This window comes from Ostrea edulis, chromosome 6, assembly GCF_947568905.1.
Source record: "Ostrea edulis chromosome 6, xbOstEdul1.1, whole genome shotgun sequence".
In the NCBI taxonomy this organism is placed as follows: Eukaryota; Metazoa; Mollusca; class Bivalvia; order Ostreida; family Ostreidae; genus Ostrea; species Ostrea edulis.
This window is the reverse complement of record NC_079169.1, coordinates 72,328,387-72,347,174: the sequence shown is the minus strand read 5'-3', so window position 1 is coordinate 72,347,174 and position 18,788 is coordinate 72,328,387. Positions and strand designations below refer to the sequence as shown.

At 34.5% G+C, this 18,788-nt stretch overlaps 1 protein-coding gene across 1 annotated transcript; it reads right to left on the bottom strand.

Moving 5' to 3' along the window:
- Positions 1-11,640: 11,640 nt before the first annotated feature.
- Positions 11,641-17,403, bottom strand: LOC125647345 (uncharacterized). The gene is given in 11 exon segments (XM_056141988.1): positions 11,641-11,751; positions 11,753-11,827; positions 13,806-13,861; positions 14,010-14,112; positions 14,275-14,395; positions 14,967-15,055; positions 15,294-15,359; positions 15,661-15,792; positions 16,001-16,131; positions 16,891-17,016; positions 17,400-17,403. Coding segments are annotated over 11 exon segments (1,014 nt in total).
- Positions 17,404-18,788: the final 1,385 nt, after the last annotated feature.

Sequence of the window (18,788 nt, the reverse complement as noted above, 5' to 3'; positions counted from 1 at the left end):
TATATAAACAAAAACATGGCACAAGCCTTGTTTACTTTGCAAAGAATTGTGAGTGCTGTATCTCACTTGTAACTCAACAACTGCTATTCAAATTTTGGTTGACCATTAGAAATACTTTTGTTAAGCATTGTAAACAGTAAAAATGGAAAAATGAAATTTTAAAATTTTCAGCTCAAATCGTGTCCATGCCCCTTTATGATGTACTATTTCTAAATAAATATTTCTGATTACAATCATCAAATTGCCTCAAATTCCATTTCTGAAATTCTCATCAGTACTATTTTTAGACAGCAATCCCAATCATGTGACACACATTTCAATTTTAAACAGCTGGTAAGGGATTATTTAGAATGCGTGAAACCTCCCTTAAATATAAATTCCTGATATATATGTTCTTATTTTCGTTGCCATAATCAAAAAATGAAATACCTTTTTAGTGCCAGTATGTCACTTTGTAAAAAAGAATTCAAAATAAAAATAAGTATTTACATATTTAATATCAATCATATAATAATAATTAATGAATATTACATAAAAATTAAATGTATACATAAAAGCTCTTTCCTTCTAGTACATGTTCACTACATACAATGTTTTATTACAGCTGAGTGCCAATTTGGTCAACATGTTTTATTGCTTATCCTGATTGACAGCTCTGTTAGTTGGAACTGATCTAATGTTTGCTTTCTTCGTTTCTTCTAAAACTGGGTTTAGCATATGAAGATTTCTCTAAGTCCACCCAACGTGCCAATCCTTGTTCTCAGATGTAGTGTTTTCGTTGTTTTGTAAATAATGATTCCTTATTAAAGTTTAGAATTTATTCAAGTCCAAAAAGTACAAAATTAAAAACTGCATTTTAACACAAAAAATTGTAAGAGTCCAAAGTAAAAGTAAAAAGTGAATAACAGACAAACTCACGCACGTCTCATCTTTGACAACTCCTCCCACTTTTCATTAAATGAACCAATGAAACAAATTTAAAAACGGTACTAAAATTAGGGGAAAGCTCAATGACATTAATTTACAGGACAGGAAACATTTTGAGTAAGCATAACAAATTCAAAGAAACACCAGTCTTAGATCTGACCATAAATCTGATAACAATTACAAGCGAATAGCATCGATACGGTGGGACGGGGAGAAAGATGTCAAGTTTGAGAAATTACAAACAGGTGCAGCAATGTTCTTTCTAATGATCAAATAAAACAATTAAATTTCAATTATAGATTTCTAACAATTAATCAAAAACATTTAAACAATGCCTAAATCATTTTAAGTAAATCTAAGAAACTAACAAATTGTCTTTATCAAAGAAAATATATACGCATGTATATAACACAGATGACTACAAACCCCACTCCACAACTCGCATCCATTACACATAATACTTTACAACAAGAGCACTGTCCAAAATAAAATAAAATTCTTATGATGTGCAATGGGTTTCAGGTATATATACTCATGTAAAAAAGAAACTGTTCAGTGTAGCTAACTTTTCATAGATAATCATTGATTAACTCACTGAAAACCACGTATATCAACAGTTGGTCTGATTTCTTTTGCAAGTTCAAAAATGTGCTTTTTCATAAACCATTAGCAGTTTAAAAAAGCGAAACTGCCCAAACCCAGTATATACTTGGATGCATTAGAACTGGGGTTTGTAATCATCTGAGAACAAGGATTGGCACGTTGGGTGGACTTAGAGAAATCTTCATATGCTAAACCCAGTTTTAGAAGAAACGAAGAAAGCAAACATTAGATCAGTTCCAACTAACAGAGCTGTCAATCAGGATAAGCAATAAAATATGTTGACCAAATTGGCACTCAGCTGTAATAAAACATTGTATGTAGTGAACATGTACTAGAAGGAAAGAGCTTTTATGTATACATTTAATTTTTATGTAATATTCATTAATTATTATTATATGATTGATATTAAATATGTAAATACTTATTTTTATTTTGAATTCTATTTTACAAAGTGACATACTGGCACTAAAAAGGTATTTCATTTTTTGATTATGGCAACGAAAATAAGAACATATATATCAGGAATTTATATTTAAGGGAGGTTTCACGCATTCTAAACAAGTTGATGGTACAGGGATTTCAACAGTCTCGATTGAAGTCAGCATTTCGCAAATTCTATGGTCGTTATAACGATCTAGTTCGTCAATACAACCTCGCATTGGGTCAAATGCTGTCTGACGTGTTTCATACCGATTGTTAAGCCGTTCTTGGCACACTGATTTTGACTGCGGATAACTCCGTTTACCTGATCAGGATATGGGGCTCACGGCGGGTGTGACCGGTCAACGGGGGATGCTTACTCCTCCTAGGCACCTGATCCCACCTCTGGTGTGTCCAGGGGTCCGTGTTTGCCCAACTATCTATTTTGTATTGCTTGTAGGAGTTATGAGATTGATCACTGTTCGTTATCTTCACCTCGCATATTGAATTCATTCCTTAAATAGATCTGAAAAGAATTGTTTTCAGGTGACATGTTGCCTCTCTTAAGGTATACATTCTGTAATTACAAGAATTTCTGCTTACACCCAAGTCTGTTTCACTTACATTGATCATTGTTCCAGGAATGTCCAGTTCTGCCCAGAATTCCAGATAAAGACTGCACTGTATCCCGGTTGCCTTTCAAAGATGGTCAGGGTACATGTAGCGACTGTAGAAATCCATGACAAATTACCATTTCACTTAAACTCATCATTGTTCCAGAAATGCACAGTTCTGCCCAGAACTCCAGATAAAGACTGCATCCCGGTTGTCTTTCATTGATGACCGGGGAACATGTAGCCTGTCGAAAGTCATGACAAATTACCATATAGTCAAAAATATTCTAGAATAAGATAAAATTAAGTCTGGTATATTTTGAAATCATTTATAGACAAAGAAACATTGCTTTTAAGAACGTCTGATACAGACACTTGACATATTGTAATCTATCTATCCTGCTATCTGGTCACGATATTCAAATCGTATACGTACGTATTCCAAAGTTCTGCATGTTTACAAGATATTTACCTTACTCAGCTGTTACTATCACGGTCACCATCCGTTTGTCAGTTTGTGATGGTTGGAGCAAAGACGCATTGGCCCCAACATATCTGGGCATGAAATGTAATTCGAAGTATCTCTCCTGATCAATCATTGAGTAAATACGCATCATGTATGATCAATCTGTGCTCAGAGTTTCCAATTCCAAACAACAGGACCTAGGACATTAATTTGACCTCGACCTGCATTCACTACCTGTGAAAATGAAAGTAGCCCCGTAGGCGGTACATAGAATCACCGAAATTATGGCTGCTGCATGCTGGTGAGTGAACTGAACTTAGTGAACATGAGCAGCATTGTGGATCGGGACTAATCAGAACTGTAATCCTGTATACTGAAGTGTTGTATAAATCACCATAATCGTAAACAATGGAGGTTATTTCAATTGTTTTATCAAAATTATGTTTGGAAATATGTTGGAGGTTAAACCTTTTTCCGGGTAGCATATATATATTTTTTACTTCAACAGTTCAATACTTGTATCTATGAATACATAGCAAAATGCAAATTTGGTGTAATTTCAATTAGTGAGAGAGTGCAGGACTTTGTCGCAAAAATCAACCATCTGCTGACATAGTAAGGCTGAATTGTTATGAGATTTTATCAGTATTATAAACTGCATATTTATGGGCAGTGATGGTTCTGTCACTTCTGCATAATTTCGAGGTACGTGGTGGGTACAGTAATTTTGTGGCAGTATATGGCTGGCATCAGTCCCTAAACTACCTTGTAGAAGTATGTTAGTCTAATGTTACAGCATCTGTCTTGAAGTGTTGGTTGTTTGAAATCTCTGAATATTGCACTGATGCATCCTGCTACTCGATTGGTATGGTCAGAGAGATAACTTGCTCTGATGGTTTGGACTCTCTCAATGTTGCTTATGTCCTTAGTGTAGTAAGGATCCCATACAAAAGATACGTACTCTAAGATAGGTCATATAAATGAGATATAGGTATTGCGTCGGCTTTCTTTGGGGCAGTTTTGTAGATTTCTTCGCAGATATAGCCTAGGTTTGAATTGGCCTTCTTGGTGATGTTAGAAATTTGTGTTCCCCACTTTAGGTCTTCAGATGGTAATTCCTAAGTACGGGTTTGATGGAACTTGTTGGAGGATGGATGAATGTATTTTATTTGGTCCTGCCAGTGTGCGTCATTTTTTTTTTTTTTTGTTGTTGTTGTTGTTGTAATAAACAGAGCCTTTAACGATATGAAATATGTAACATCTGCCCCAACCCCTCAATCCTCCCCCCTTCCTCATTTGACAGTGTGTTTGACCCCCATTCTATAGTCAAACATGCATACATATAGTAAAGTGTAGATATTTTTATCCACCAAACAGTTGAACTTTTTTATAAGTTTAAACATAACATATTGTTATAATGTTTTAATTTTTAATTCCAATCTTATATTTTTGATTATACTGGTTGAATACCCGCACTAGCGCGAGAAATCACACTTTACACATAAATAATGACAATGTAAGAGAAAATAAAACTAATTAATGCAGTATTGAGCTATTTCACCATGGATTGAACAATATTGACCAAGCATCAAACAACTATGCAGTAAAGGTTTAGAATGAACAGAATTTCTTATCTCATGAAAAAAAAATCACAGGTCCCTAGAATTAAAAATATTGATGTAACATATATATCTATGTCCATGTAAATCCTTCAATTAACAATCGGAACTTCCGCGTTAAGGGTTATTGATCAGTAAGGGGTTCTTTATCGTGCCAGCACCTACCGTAGCATGGGACTTTAGTTTTTAAATGCATTATTAAAGAGACCCGCAATTTGAGCGCTTGGAGTAGTACTGTATCTGTTGCTTTGTTTATTTTTAAAAGTTTATTTTACTAATAGATGTATTTGAAGTTATTATATGATGAACGGGCTTAATAAAATGTAATGGTGGATGATTTATAGTGTCTATATTTGTTATTAAGTCATTGTTATTTAATATCTAGTCACGTACTGATATGGATTGTAATATTTATAATGTTGTGTAACATTATGCTATTACTATATTATTATTATATTTCTTTTAACGTCGGGTTCGTTGCCGACTTTTCACGTGTTTCAGGCCATTCTGGACGACGTTTGACGTATGTGAACGGCCTGACCACCGCGACGTTATCAACGGACATAGTAGAGCTAGCCTGGTACAGATAAGCTACCAGTAGGTATCCACCAACCCCTAGACTTTTAATTTTATTAATTGTAACATTTCTTTCCCTAAATAAACCTTTGTAAACCTTTAAAATATGTTTTTGCTCTCTGTAAATCACTGAATCTGGATTTACATGGAAATATACAGGTTTCCCGTTACAAAAAGAAAGAAACGTGCATTAAAAATGATCTTTTCATGGTGAATTCGTGTCCGATTTATGGTGAAATGAATATTATACGAAACCTTGTTTAGCTACCCGAACATCTTCTGGAAATTTCCTTTAAAACTAAAATTGTGGATAGAAGATACAAATTCTCGCATTTTATAGATTTAACAATTATCGCATCCTAATTCGCTCAATCCTATACATACTTTAAATCAATTTCCTATTAACATATTCACTATTAACAGATTTATGTAATATTATATTACTATATGTTGTCATATTTGCACCTAAACTCCAAATGACTTAGATCCGCCAAAGCGTGTCCACCACTTTACTCTCATTTTTGCTATTTCGGGTTAGTTTATATCGAAAATGAAAGTAGGTTTTTAATTAATTTCACAATAATTGCTGATCAGGTAGAATTCAATTATAGTTTATAGGGACATCATCTCATATGTGGTTGTAATATTAAAGGTGCAAGCAATAGCTCATTTGCAAGCATTTCTTAGTTTATTGGCAAAAATTTATTCATGTTTAAGTATAGAATCTGCCATCTTATAATTGGTCGACTACAAATTAAAACATTTCAGTTGAGAGCGAAAGTTTCGGTTATGTAATAGCTATGCATATTGCCAAATATTTTACATATGTCACTGTTAATAATCTGATCAGAAATCTAGTTGTAACTTTTTCCATAAAGCAATCTTCATTTTGTGTGACTATTTTAGGCTATAAAAGTAACCTATTGTTATATCGGTTAATATGTTGAACATGTAGATTCATTATTTTATACTTTGAAATTAACTTGGCAATGTATGTTTATAGAATAGTAAAATCACGAGGATGGTCAAGAAGATCATTTTTGCATTCACAGAGTTACTTACAATCTTGAGTGATGCATTCTATGTTGCCTATTTGTTGTTGTTGGGTTTTTTTTTTTTTTTTTTTTTTTTTTTTGGCTTTTTTTAGATCTCAGATACATGTAATATGTACTTTTTTCAGATGTAATGCTAGCATAGACTTATACATTTTACATTGTTTCTTCTGAAAATTTTCATTGAAACTATTCAAACATTGTACACTCATGTATGTGGTTTCTTAATGCTTGTCAATTATCTCATATGGAGATGTCACCAAGACCGGTGAAGGGCTTCAAATTCAGGCCTTTGCTCAGCGCTTATGGCCGTTGAACAGTGAGGGTTCTTTAGCGTGCCACACCCACTGTGACAATGGATATCTGTTTTTAAAGTCCTCTCCGAGGACCTATGACATTCACACCTGATACCGAGCGTTTGGTGATGGAACTGTCACTACCTGTTCTAATGACTTAGGTTTGTCGCGGCCAGGATTCAAACCCCGACCTTCCATATACGAGGCGAATGATATAACATCTAGCCCACCGTGGCAGTTTGTGTTTTGATACTACCTGAATGTGACTACAATGTTTTGTATAAGAATCTATGTGTATACTGATATGTGTGTCTTAGAAAGAGTGGAAGAAGGAGGTAAACATCAGGATTCACCTGTATTTCAAATTAAAGTACTCTTTTACTTTCAGGGAAAATGTCCAAGCATGATTAGAAAATAGGGAACATTGCTATTGTCTCACTTACAGAAGCCAGTAAGAAGAATGATGCATTTTCAGGTATAAGAAATTAAATACTTCTTGCTGTTAGCAACTACAACATGAGAGAGAGGGGAGAGAGAGAGAGAGAAAGAGAGAGAGATATATATCCTTTAGTTTAACTTGAATTAAAAAATTTACATTTAGACACCTGAATGTCGCTACATGTGTGTAAAAATTGGTGTTATTTTGAAAGAGAGAAGATGTTAGAAGAGAGGAAGAAAGAATCAATTTTTTTGGCACCTGAATGTCACTACATGTGTGTAAAAATTGGTGTCATTTTGAATGAGAGAGAAGCGGTTTAGAAAATGAGAGAGAGAGAGAGAGAGAGAGAGAGAGAGAGAGAGAAGCAAGCATTCTTTAGTATAACATAAATATTTCCTTTTACATTTTGATTGATTAAATATTGTTTAACGTCCCTCTCGAGAATCTTTCACTCATATGGAGACGTCACCACTGCCGGTGAAGGGCTGCATAATTTAGGCCTATGCTCAGCTCTTACGGCCTTTGAGCAGGGAGGGATCTTTATCGTGCCACACCTGCTGTGACACGGGACCTCGGTCTTTGCGGTCTCATCCGAAGGACTGCCCCATTTAGTCGCCTCTTACGACAAGCAGGGGGTACTGAGGACCTATTCTAACCCGGATCCCCACGGGATTTTTACATTTTGAAGCTATTCATGAATTTCAATACATGTGTATAAGAATCCAATGTATATAATGTTCTTTATCACTTAGAAAGAATGGAAGGGGGTTTACAAGATAGAGATAATATGCATAACTATAAACTTTTTAATGTGTTGTCTTTTAGTAGAGGTGTGTATTGCTCAAGATTTTCCGATACGATACGATACAATATTTTCTCATGTGATATCCAATATATTGGATTTACAATGTAGTTTAAGCATTTTCTGAAGTAAAATATCAAAATTTTAAAAAATGAAGTGGTTTAATATCTTTTATTTCATAACAAAACAATGACAATTAAAGTCTGAGGAAACACCAATGTCACAATGTAAAAGCGGGGATTAAAGTCTGAGGAACCTCTGATGTCACAATGTAAGAGCGGGTATTAAAGTCTGAGGAACAATCTCTCACCAGAGGGCGTTACGCTATGCCCCAGAGAAGCTTGCGTAGCACGCCCTCTGGTGAGAGAATGGTCTGAGGAATCGTGTTCCTGTTAGGGTAGGCGTTAGAAGTAATCCGGCAGACCGACCGCGTCACGTCTTATGAATATGCATGATTTTCGAGTTCTATATATAGACCCGTTTAACCTCCTTTATTGTAAACACTACAGTGATTACTTGCCCTTTCGTGCAACAACGAAAAACACCCCCCCCCCCCCCCCCCCCAATCCAAACAACAAACATGTTTTAAAGTTTTTGACATTGCAGCGACTGAAACTGGAGTATTTAATTCAATTCAATATTGGCACTAAAGCACATACAAGTGTTGTTAGCCATCTAGTATAATATATATAGATATATATAATTATATATATTGTGTTACATGGTATTACAATCCTAAGGAAAATACGGAGGTGTGGATGGGGGGATATTAATCCCTTGTCAGTGACAATAAGTGGATTGCATGTATATGTGGAAAGAAATGGTCATCAGTCTATATTTAAAAAATAGATTTTTAAAAATTATTATTTAAACCATGTCATATCGGGTGCAAAATATTTTCTTTTATTTGAGCTTACAATTTCATTCTGCCAGATACTGTAAGGTAACATATAAGCCTACTCCTTTACAATATGCACTCAGAAAATTACAATTTCCATATATTGTCTCTGTGATTTATTGTATGTACATGTAGTATTCTAAGGTCAGTTTAGAAGATGCCAAGGTCAGTCTGCCAGATCCCCTAATGAAATATCACTTATACATCATTATTCTATACACATTACAGTTTCCAAACCATAGTTCTGTCACCTATAGTATGTACTATTATAAGGGGAGTCTGGCAGATTTCAAGGTCACTCTATCAGATCCCCTCTTGAAAGGTCACTTAACACACCATACAATTTCTATATGGTGTCTCTGTCACCTATAGTATGTATTATTATAAGGTCAGTCTAGCAGATTCCCAGGTCAGTCTGACAGATCCCCTCATGAAAAGTCACTTACACAGCATACAATTGCTATATGGTGTCTCTGTCACCTATACTATGTATTATTAAAAGGTCAGTCTAGCAGATCCCAGGTAAGTCTGAGAGATCCCCTCATGAAAGGTCACTTAAACACCATACAACTTCTATATGGTGTCTATGTCACCTATAGTATGTATTATTAAAAGGTCAGTCTAGCAGATTCCCAGGTCAGTCTGACAGATCCCCTCATGAAATATCACTTAAACACCATACAACTTCTATATGGTGTCTTTGTCACCTATAGTATATATTATTATAAGGTCAGTCTATCAGATCCCCAGGTCAGTCTGACAGATCCCCTCTTGAAAGGTCACTTAACACACCATACAATTTCTATATGGTGTCTCTGTCACCTATAGTATGTATTATTATAAGGTCAGTCTAGCAGATCCCCAGGTCAGTCTGTCAGATCCCCTCATGAAATATCACTTATACAGCATACAATTTCTATATGGTGTCTATGTCACCTATATTATGTATTATTATAAGGTCAGTCTAGCAGATCCCCAGGTCAGTCTGACAGATCCCCTCTTGAAAGGTCACTTACACACCATACAATTTGACAGATACCCTAATAAAAGGTCACTTAAACACCATACAATTTCTATATGCCCCAAGCTACCCCCGGGGATCATGGTTTTAACAAACTTAAACCTGCACTATGTCAGGAAGCTCTAATGTAAATATCAGCTCTTCTGGCCCAGTGGTTCTTGAGAAGAAGACTTCTAAATGATCCCACCCTATTTTTGCACTTTTTTGTAATTATCTCCCCTTTGAAGGGGGCATGGCCCTTCATTTGAACAAACTTGAAAGCCCTTCACCCAAGGATGCTTTTTGCCAAGTTTGGTTGAAATTGGCTTAGTGGTTCTGGAGAAGAAGTCGAAAATGTGAAAAGTTTACAGACGGACAGACAACGAACAACAAGTGATCAGAAAAGATCACTTGAGCTTTCAGCTCAGGTGAGGTAAAAAGTTGTTTTTCTCCCCAATGTTGTTGGTTTTAAATGTTGCAGCTATTTTTTCAGTGTTGTGTATTTGATAGAGCTCAACTTTAATACATATGCTTCAATGCTTTATTATGGTATACATTTGATAAAGCATCAAGAATGAATAATGTCTATATGCCTTTAATCAATGTAAAATCATTAGCAGGATAAATTCGTTATAAAGACACCTAGAGGGGTAATACGTAAATATATGGGGGTCCTTGAAAAGAAAAACATTGGGTTTGACGTACACCTTGCCCAATATGACCTCGAAGTGTCTATGATATCATACTATACAGATTACAATTTACAAATCATATCAGAGCATCATCATAAGGTGTATTACAAATATCAAATCGACTAAATGTTAGTACTTGAAACCTTTATCCTATATGTGATTCACAAAACATTTTAAATATACTAGATTGTAATATCAGAATGCTGCTTTAAGTTTCATAATAGAACATCATTGAAAACAAATTCATGATTTCTGAATCATTGAATTATTTAATGTACTGATTTCTATGTATGCTGTAAATCGTGTACTATTTCTCACAAAATATACATTATTGGAACATAATGTAGGTACACTGTACATAATTTTCAGTATATTACAACATTTAAACATTGTTTGAAGAGAGAGTTGCCTGACAATAAAATTTCACTTGTAATACATTGTCTGTGAAGGTCATTGATTATCAAATGACTCTTATACATGCTCATCTTCGTGAAACTGAAGGTCCTCAAAAAATCAAATTCACTTTGAAGATTTCTTCCTCAGACTGATGGATTTCTTTGTCTAGTGTTTCAGAAGAAAAAAAAGAACAATAAATAAACACCAATTTTCCTTGTAACAATAATCTAAAACATTACACTCACTGAAGTTACCTGTTTTCCTTTATATTCCCATACAGAAATTCAACCCCACCTTTACTTTGGATGCAACTCTCGGACCAAAGTATTTTGAGAAGACCCCATTTCTATTTTCACTGTTTAATTATCCTTAAATGGGAGTTATGGTCCTCCTCTGAATAAAAATGATCCTCTCTAGTCCTTACCTTTAGAAGCTTAGTGCTAAGTTGGATTGAAATATGTCCCATTGTTCCAGAGAACATATTGAACTATAAACACTTATAATACATACATAATAAACAGACACCAGATGCTTTATAATCAAAATAGCCTATCTAAGTCTATGGCTTAGATGAGCTAACACTGAACACATGTACCCATATACAAACTTCCTTAATATACAGTATCTAAAACAAAATTAATAATATTATCAAAGAATATTATTATATATTTTAATAAATATTTATACAAAAATATCTTCAATTTCTTTGCCTAGTTGGTTTTCAAATCAGCAAAACTTTACCTTTTTAGCAGCATTTTTTCCAGGTGATTTTTTATTGTCGTTTTCTCCCTTCAAAGAAGACACACAACACATTTGATAATCTTACTTGGTACTAGTAAATCATATTGCAGTGGAATATATTTCAGAATAAATATTTATTTGTAATATTTTGTTACACATTATGTCACATACCCAAAATCGAATGGTACACATCCTGCAGATAAAGCTTCTTTTTTTTAAAAATGTTTTCCTCCCCAACACAGTGGTTTTTTTTATGAAAGTGTCTGGTGCATTCTTCACAATTCATCTACAGAAAAGCATAAAAGATTAGCAACATCACTACTGAGTCTGGGAGTACCTACCCTACCTCAAACTGCTATGATGTAGTGTGAACGGAGACAATAGACATGGTTTGTGACTATGAAAGATTAGCTGTACCTTACATATGGTTTATTCAGACTAAACCATAGCTTACATACTTAAAATTTGTACTTTATTGTTAGTTTGTTTTGTTTTACGTCCCTGTAAGAATTTCCCCCTCATACTGAGATATCACCAACTGTTAGGTGAAGTACCACAAATTTAGACCTATTCTTAGTTGAAACATTGGACCTATGTTTTTTCATCTTTACACACCAAGTGTTTGGTGAAGGAGCGTTTACGTCTTGGGTTTGACATGGCCATGACTCAAGTGAAGCTCATACACAATAAATTAAACAAGAGGCCCATGGGCCACATCGCACACCTGAGTCACCTTGGCCCTGCCATTGTTCAGCTGTTGTGATTTTTAAAAGATTTATTTTATCAATCTTTATTCCCATGAAAAATATTATCTCCATATTGTGGCCCCAACCTAACCTTAAATGATCACAAAATAACTGAAAATGAATTCACACAACACAGAGATGCCTCAACACCAATATGACTAACATGATCTTGCTGTTCTGGATAAGATCTGCTTTGAATAGTTCAGGAAATATTGAATAAATCAGAGATTTAAAAAGTAGGTCCAACTCTAAGGTCAACATCACAAGATCAAACTTCACAAAGTAATAAGGTCTTGCCATAAAGAACATGTGTACAAAATATAAAAGCCCTACCCTATATAGTTCAGGAGAAATTGAATAGGTCAGGTTTTATTTAAAAAGTAGGTCAAACTCAAAGGAAAAAAATCAAAAGATCAAGCACAATTGTGTATAGGGTATTGCCACAAAGAATCTATAGATAAAGAATCTATACACAAGATATGGAAGCCCTACCTAAAATAGTTCTGGATATATTCAATAGGTTATGTTTTCTTAAAAGTAGGTCAAACTCCAAGTTCAATGTCACAGATCATGTGAAATGAAAGGTCTTGTAATAAGAAAAATATATAAGTCAAGATATGAAAGATCTGTCTTAAATAGCTCAGAGTATATTGTATAGGTCAGATTTTTATTAAAAGTAGGTCAATGGACAAGTGACACATCCATGAGTTAAGAGTTAGTTTCCTATCTAAAATAAATCTCACAAACCATACCTGAGCTAATTTATAGGAAAAAAATTATGAGCTTAACTCTTAATTCTTAAGTAACTCGCAAGTTTGAAATAGCAATTTTTTAAACTCATAAGGATCAAATTATAGCACGAACAGACAGACGGACTGGGGACAACTGGTGATCAGAAAAGCTCACTTGAGCTTTCAGCTCAGGTGAACTAACAAGAGTACTGCTAACGGTACATAATGCGCCCTTGAAAAGCTAATATACACCATGATTTGTAGAACTTGGCTTCAGGTAGGTAGTATCATCAATCATCAGGGTGTGACATACTTTCTTTGCATCGTATAAACAGACAAATCATGTATTCTCTATGTAATATTTTCACTTGGCATAAGGTGAATTGTATCAAGTTTGACAGTCCTAGCCCCAACAGTTCAGTGTGGTTACTTCCTACAAGGTTTCCTACTAAGTGATACTGCGACCTTGATCTTGAAAAACAATAGGAATCTTCCGCTCATCATGGTGATCAAATATACCAAGTTGTAATATCCTGGAACTTACGGTTCGGTCTGTATCCTGCCCACAAGGTTTTCCTACTTAGTGATACTATGACCTTGACCTTGAAAAACAATATGCATCTTTCTCTCATCATGGTGATTAAATGTACCAAGTTGTAAAATCCTGGAGCTTACGGTTCGGTCTGTATCCTGCCCACAAGGTCCCGACAGACAGACAGACGGAGGACGCCAAACCATAATACATCCCGTCTTCGATGGGCATATAAAAAGTAAATGAATACCTCACCTCATTATCTCTCCGTGTAACAAATCCACATGCAGGACAATGTTCTGTCAGGTACACTAAAACATTAAAGTAAGCAGCAAGTAATATATTTTATAATTTTTATTCTATTCCATGTAGCAATACAAAGTTAGAATATGTTCAGAAATATTATGTATTTAATTCCCACCACCACCACCATCCCTGTTAAATATATAACATACACACCTTCAAACATCATTAAATCTGTAGCAATTCGGATTCTCATCAAGTCCAAGTCTGCATTGGTAATGTTCGAGATGGGCTGTCCACTGAAATGTCTTTCAGCAAACTGTTAAGTAATATTAATTTTGTGATAGTAATAGCAATTGCTGTTAATACATTTATCAAGTAAAAGAAACAATGAATTTTTCAACTGGCTTATAAACTTATATTTTCTTCATTTCATCTAAAAAAAAAATTGCTTCTTGAACTTTTAGAAAAATACACATACCATAAGGCAATACACTCCACAATTGAAACTATCAGTTTGCTTTGAATGCTCTCTTGTTTCCACTTTCCACTGCATGTTATCCAGCTCATTCAGAGCAATCATCCTTGCACTCATGTACGAACTTTATGAAAAATATAGATTTAACTCAATAATTATCACCTGATAAATTGTCTCCAGTTTATCTTGCAGCTATGCATGAGTTTAAAAGGGCATGGACACGATTTGAACTGAAAATTTATAAATTTTATTTTCCCATTCTTAATGTTTACAGTGCTTATCTAAGGTATTTCTAATGGTCCGCAAAGATTTGAATGTCAGTAAATGTTGAGATACAAATGAGATACAGCACTTACAATTCTTTGTTATTTAAACAAGGCTCGTGGCATGTTTTTGTTTACATATAATCTATTAGTTCAGCACTGTAAAAATGGGAAAATTAAATTTGCAAATTTTCAGTTCAAATGGTGTCCATGTTTAAAACAAAAGGAGATGTGACAAACGCTAGAAACTCTTAATTAAAAAAATTCTGCTTTAAATGAAACTATTACTAGTATATTTAACTATGTAATGAAACACATGGCATTGAGCCTTATGCCCCTTTAACACACTTTGATATAAAGTGAAGATTCTGGTAAAAGACAGATATTAACATGTACAAACTTTGATATTTGTACATTCTCAGATTTACACACCACCAATTTCTTTGAATGTCCCTGATTTGGATCCTCCTCTCATTCAATGGATTGTAGAAATAAATAAATCCCTTCTTTGGTTCAACAATCTATGTATAAAGAGAAACATACACACAAAATACAAATTAGATCATAGAAATGTAATGTATCACTCACAATGGAATGTAGACTTTCATATTACGATCCCCAGATGAAGGATCCACACAATAAAACAGACTGTCTAGAACATGTGATGTCAGATCATTTATATGATTATATATTTTTTGTTGAAATAAATATCAGTATTAATATTTGTAATCATGAAAAAATATATCAAACAATAATCACCACTAATGTCCAATGCTGATGTTTGATAATAGCTCCTACTATGGCTTCACATTCAAACACTTTTAGCTATAAATGTAAAAGATCAAGAACTAAAATTATTTAGGATTTAAATTACAGACAAAAGTTTTCTCAAAATATTACTACAGTGTTCAATCATGAAGTATATATGATCATTTATAAATTATATATACTTTCAGCACTTAGTCTAAATAAAACTTGGTATCACTATCATGACACAGGCACTTCATGTCACATCATAAGAAATATCACCTGCATAATGTTAGACAAAGAGTTACTCTACTATGAAAATATCACATATCCACTTCATTTTCTTCAAATTGAACAATTACATGTTTTGTAAAGCTACCTTCTTTCGACAATTTTCCACTGAAAAAGTACCACTCATAATAGCAGTCATGGTTTGTGAAGGGTACATTGTGATCTGTTTACCCTTTTCAATTTCAGCTTGAACTATAAATGCGATGTATGCATCCATGACCTGCAAAAACAAATTATGCAACATTTTTTTGGAGTGCATAAATTAACCAGATACTCAAAATTTAAGGATGTTACTGAAAGGACTGCAAATTGAAACACTTGGAAGTACATGCTTCTAGCATTCAAATTATATATTGATGTAGCTTTATTTTTCAAATAAGACAAATACTGATGTTTATGAACATTTTCATAAATTTTTTGTATCTAACCTGATCTGTCAACCAGTTCCTACAAGCTAGTGACTTAAAATCCTCATCTGTTATATTGTAGCCGGACACCTTTGCTATTATGTAGTTGGAACTTTCCCTGAGGCTCCATAGCTTCTTAACTGCATCTAAAGCTGTGAAAGTCCAAGTTTAATTATATTATCTACCAGTTCTGATAGAAGTTAAGGAGATGACTAAGACACAACAGATAAATTTTTAATAATATCTACAAGTATTTTACATTTAACAACTCAACTTTATGACAAACGGGATGATTTCAACTTCTCCATCGTCAACTTCCCATATTTATGTAGCAATATTCCATTATCACCTGCATATAGTGTTTATATCTCTCAACTGATTCGATACGCAAGAGCTTGTTCTGTGTATGATCAGTTTTTAAATTGAGGCAGGCTACTGACAAACAAGTTACACTGGTGTTACAGGGGTTTCAACAGTCCCGTTTAAAGTCAGCATTTCGCAAATTCTATGGTCCTTATAATGATCTAGTTTGCCATTACAACCTATCATTGGGTCAAATGCTGTCTGACATGTTTTATACTGATTGTTAGGCCGTTCTTGGCACACTGGTTTTGACTACGGATTACTCCGTTTACCTGATCAAGATATAGGGCTCACGGCGGGTGTGATCAGTCGACGGGATGCTTACTCCTCCTAGGCACCTGATCCCACCTCTGGTATATCCAGGGGGTCCATGTTTGCCCAACTCTCTAATTTTGTATTGCTTATAGGAATTATGAGATTGATAATTGATCACTGTTCGTTATCTCACCTTTCATTTAAAAGATGTAAATCCAGAACAAGTAGACGGGTAGAAATGTCATACCACAAATACAATAGGATAGTGTAGAAGTAAGGAAGTACTTTCATACCCTGATCGTGGTACATATGAGTAAGTGGATGACTCAAATCAGCCTCTCCCTCAAAATGTACTTTTTTATGGATACTTTTTGATCTCCTGTCTTTCAATTTCAATATACTCTTTGGATGTTTGGAGTCTGTAAGAACATGATTAAACAATTCAAACACTTATCAATTCTTTTTAACTTTCCCCTGCCATTTCATTGCAAGACATGTAAGAATTAACCTTAAAATGGGAGGACAAGGTCAAATAAGGATCATTATACACCTTGTCAACTATAATAAATTTTACATAATCAACAGTTTCTGAAAAGCCAAATTTCTAATACTGTGGTTTCACCAATTTTTGTTGAGTACCAATTTTTGTGGATTTTGATCTTGAGTTGATATACAAAATAAGTGTGTTATGATGTATACTATAGAATCCAATTCAACATATATAAGTATCCTTGAAACTATGCATTTGAATAAAAACAGTAGAATTGATGCCCTCGAATATCGATAAAACCACAGTAGTTACTCATTGATGGATTTTATCCAAAAAGAAGCAGAAAATAAGATACCTTTAATTTCTTCCTGTATTGTATTCGGAACTGGCTCATGTCTCTCTATTATTATTGTTTCACTACAATTTTTGGATTTCAATGGAAGCTTTCTACTTCTTTTATTGTCCCTTTTCCGTCTGTTCACGTCTTTGAGAATTTTGACCTTTTTACATGGTAGTACATCTTTTTGTGTTGCTGGTCGTTTTACAGTTTTTTTGTCACTTTATCTACAGTTTCTTTAAAAAGTCCACTGTCCATGTACAAACTGCTTTTAAAGGCACTTAAAACATCCTCCAACTGACAGTCCAGTGCTCTAAAAGCACCTTCACTTTGGCACAGATATGTTGCATTTTGTAAAAGTGACAGTTTTTCTCTGCACTGGATTGCCAGAGCTTTTAGAGATTTTGGGCTTTTCCTTACTGAAGGAAGATCCATAAAATTTGAGACATCCTCTACATTTGCATCAAGACAAAAATGATTTCCATTCATGTTGCTGTTTTCCCCATCTTCTTCAAGTGTTTCAGATGGAATAGGAATTCCTATCACATGGGAGTCAATGTTGAAATATGGGGAGGAGAGATACTGGAGGGGTAAATCTTCCCAGGATGATTCTGTGTGTTTTATAACAGCAAAGATATGCTTACAGGGAAGTAATGTCCACATCCAAGCATGGCATTAACAGCTAGGCATCCCATTTCCATTGTCCATTATGACTTGGTAACCTGTTCTTTGTCCAGGGTCAGATTGACTTTTCACCTATCAGAATTAAAATATTCTATTAAACTTGAAATCACATTTTAAGAGGCCCAAGGGCCTTAATGGTCACCTGAGTATCATAGCCCATACAGGGAGTCTCATATTTGCATTTAAATCTCAATATGGAGTCCTTTGTGCACATGAATATGATCTTTCAAAATATGCACACAATTCCTATTCATTTACAGAAGAAGGAAAAATGGAAGTTTGAAACATATAATTCATTTTGACATCCCCCCCCCCAAAAAAAACCCTGACCCATGAATTTCACAATTTACGAAGAGGATTCCTCTACATTTGACATCACAACCATGCATTTAATTTATCTCCCATGACTGTGACAGTAGAGAAGAAAAAGTATATTTTTATATATTTTTATTATGTGGCCATATTGGCCCTGACCAAGGGCCTGAACCCCTGACCCCGGAGCCATGAATAGAGAGCGTCATGAACATCATTATAATCATGCATTTAGTTTTTCTCATATATATATACATGTATATGGCAGTAGAGAAGATTTTCTATTATTTAATACACTTTCATTATATGGCCATATTGGCCCTGCCCTAGGGCCTGAACCCCTGACCCAGGGGCCATGAATTGTGTGA